General features: G+C 25.4%; 1 protein-coding gene across 1 annotated transcript; it reads right to left on the bottom strand.

The window, feature by feature from the left end:
* Positions 1–3,465: 3,465 nt before the first annotated feature.
* On the bottom strand, positions 3,466–3,698 carry EJ05DRAFT_474517 (uncharacterized protein). Its single transcript, XM_033743615.1, has one exon. The coding sequence runs from the start codon at positions 3,691–3,693 to the stop codon at positions 3,529–3,531; it is 165 nt and encodes a 54-aa protein (XP_033603109.1). The 5' UTR covers positions 3,694–3,698; the 3' UTR covers positions 3,466–3,528.

The raw sequence follows: 3,698 nt of genomic DNA, 5'->3' as shown, positions 1-3,698 counted from the left end.
GGATTTCTAATATAGATTAGAATATATCTTTAGGCCTATTAAATTTAGAACCTAGAAGAATAAGTTATATTTACTACTAGACTACTAAAGGGAGACGTACTTACGTGGTTCGAGTCTTACTTAAGGGACTTTATAGAAAATAATCCGTAGAATTAATAGAATAATACTACTAAGATCTTTAAACGTTTTAAAGAATTTAAGGAATATATTAAAATAACCTTTAGAGATATAGATAAATAAAGGATAGCCGAGAGATAAATCTAGTAGATAGTCTAGATAAAATCTATATCTAACTACGCCTCTAAATTCTAATAAATCTCTAGTTAGCTAGGATAGAACGATAAACCCCTAATCCTCTAGTTCTATACTAGATTATATAATAATATTAAGGATAAAATTTCTAGAGAGAGAGACTATTCTACTAACCTCTAGAAGTATATTAAGCTTATAGTCTAGATTAATAACTAACTATATAAGAGACGCTACGAGAAAAGAGGGAAGAAGGTCTTTTAATCTATACTTAAATAAGATATAAGAAAGAGCTATATTAATAAAGCCCTAAACTACTTATATAAGAGATTCTATAACGGACCCGTATCTATAGAACTTAGCGCCTTATAGATAAAATATCTATCTAATAAAGAAAAGAAGTAACTAAAGAAGAAAGATAAGTATCTCTACTATAAGGAAAAGGGATACTACGCACGTAAATACCCGAAAAATAAGAATAAGAAAAATTAGATTAAAGACCCGGTACTAAGATAAGGGAACTTTACTATAGAAAAGGAAGAAGTACCTTACGTAGCTATATTATAGACTAGTTATACTAATAACCTCTATTTTATATATAAGTTAGAGAAAGATAGTATAGATTAGTATCTAAAGAAAAGAAACGCCTTAATAGCTAGTAAATAACCCCTATCGCTTTATAAAAAAGTAGAACTATAGAAATACTTAGAAGTAATAAGAAGATCTAAACTAACTAAAGAAATAGTATCTAAAGAAGTAATAATTAAAGAAAGTACTATAGAAGAGAATAGTAAGGAAGAAACCCTTACTATAGAGGAACTATATAATAAGTTAATAATAATATAAGACCCTATTACTTACTATATTATCTATTACTATAGAAAGTATATAGATAAGAATAATAGAGATCTATCTAGAAGAGGCGCGGAAATCTAATTAGAAGATAACTAACTTATTTCACCCTATCATAAGGAACACGGTAAGACTTTCTAGATTACTTATATCTATAATAATTATCTTCGCTATCTCTATAAGAAGCGAACCTAGAAATAGTTTCTATAATAGTATTAAAACTAAGTAATTCTAAAAGCCTTTAGAGACGAAGATATATAATAGTATAAAATAATTACTAAGGAAGCTAATAAAAACTACTTTATATTAAAATAGATAGAAAATAAAATTTACCCGGAGAACTAATATATCTAATGTCTAGACGTTACGTGCTAAACTTATTTAATATCTAAGGCTATTATATAGTATAATCTTTAAGTAGACTTAGGCGAAATTAAGAAATAAGTTTAATCTATAATCTAACTTATATAAGAAACAGAATAAGAACTTAGTAAGCTACGAAAAAACTAGGAAGGCTAGATATACTAAGAGAAATAGCTAAGCTAAAAAAAATCTCTTATATCTATTAGTAGCTTAGACGACGAAATACAAATATCTCTTAAAATTTAGCTCTATTAAAAATACTCTATTAAGGTACTAATTAATAGTAGAGTATAGTCTAATTTTATCTCTCTAACTATAGTAGATAAACTAAAAATACCCTATAATAGTAAAGAAGAACTATATAAGCTATCCACGTTTAAAGAACTTAATATAGAATATACTAACGGGATAGTATACTTAGAAATAGAACCTCTAGATTTAGTCTTAATAGTAGAATACTAATAATTATAACTAGATATAGCGGAACTAGGATAATATAACTTAATTCTAGGAATACTATAGCTTAAAGAAGTTAACCCTATAATTAACTAGAAAACTAAGGAAATTATACCCTAGAGAATATTAAGACCCTTAGAAACTATTAAAGAAGAAGTAGAGATTAATAAATCTATAAAGGCGCTAATAACTAGAAAGTCTATCTACTATATTTAGAAGCTTAATAATAAGTAAGGTAATATAAAGAGTAGACCCTTACGTAAGAAATATATAGTATAATAAGGCACGTCTATAGATAAATAGATTTAAAAAATAAATAACGCACTCGTACTAAAGGAATACTACTAATACTATATTATCTTTAAAGAAGAACTTAAGATAGAATTACTAAAGTATAGCCTATATAATTATATAATAATACTCTAATCTAGAATAGTACCTATATTTAAAAGTATATACTAACTTACTAAAAAATAACTAGAGATAACGCGATAATATATTAAGAAAATAGAAGTAAAGAGATATATCTAACTCTCTAAATCACCTATAGAATATCTAATACTCTTTATACTAAAAAAGGATAGGAGCGAACGACCCTATATAGACTATTAATACTTAAATAATATTACTATTAAAAATAGATATCCTTTACTCTAAATTAATAAATTATAGAACTAACTCGTGGAAGCTTAGTACTTTACTATAATAGACTTATAAGAAGTCTATAACCTCGTATATATAGTAGAAGGAGATAAATAGAAAATAGCTTTTTAGACTTAATACGGCTACTATAAATATCTAGTAATACTATTTAGACTAACTAATATACTAGCTATATTCTAAGTACTAATTAATAATATACTAAGAGAATACCTCGACTACTTTATAATAGTCTACCTAGATAATATATTAATTTATTTAAGAAATCTATCGGAGTATAGAGAACACGTATATAAGGTACTTTAGAAATTATAGATAGTAAATCTACTAGTAGAGTTAAAGAAGAGTATCTTCTATATATAGAAAGTTATATTTTTAGAATTTAAGATTATATCTAGAGAAATATAAATAGACCTAAAGAAAATTAAGGCTATTAAAAACTAGAAGTAACCTAAGATAGTTAAGGAAATCTAAGGATTTACTAGATTCACGAACTTTTATAGAAAATTTATATATAACTATTCTATAAAAACGGCCCTACTATATAAGCTTATAAAGAAAAATATAATATTTAAATAGAAACTAAAGTAAGAATAAGTATTTTAATAGTTAAAAGAGTCTATTATAACTAAACCCGTATTAAAGATATACTAAATAGAAAAACTCTACGAAGTTAAGATAGATATATTAGAATTTACTATTAGAGGGTAGTTAACCTAGATAGATAAATAAGGGAAAAGATACTCTATAGTATTTTACTCCTAAAAATTCTAAGGGTTAGAAATAAACTAGCTAATCTATAAAAAAGAACTCTATACTATTATTAAATACCTTAAGGAATAGAGAAGGTATCTCTATAGATTAGGCTATATAGTAAAGGTTATAAAAAGGGCAGGTATAAATAGATATATAATATTCCTTATATAAGGAATATATATCTAAATAGAGTTATATAATAGAATCTAGCCGTAATAGACTATTATATAATAAACGGATCGGCGGAGTATAGCTTAAAGATAATAAGAATATAGTATAATTCTTAAAGTAAAGACTAGATAGAGAGAGAACTAAATACATAGAGAGACCGTTCCTTATATATTCCTCCTTATACATTCTAG

Source organism: Pseudovirgaria hyperparasitica, assembly GCF_010093815.1.
Source record: "Pseudovirgaria hyperparasitica strain CBS 121739 unplaced genomic scaffold EJ05scaffold_4, whole genome shotgun sequence".
NCBI lineage: Eukaryota > Fungi > Ascomycota > Dothideomycetes > Acrospermales > Acrospermaceae > Pseudovirgaria > Pseudovirgaria hyperparasitica.
The sequence above is the reverse complement of the archived record's forward strand: the minus strand, read 5'-3'. Positions and strand labels throughout refer to the sequence as shown.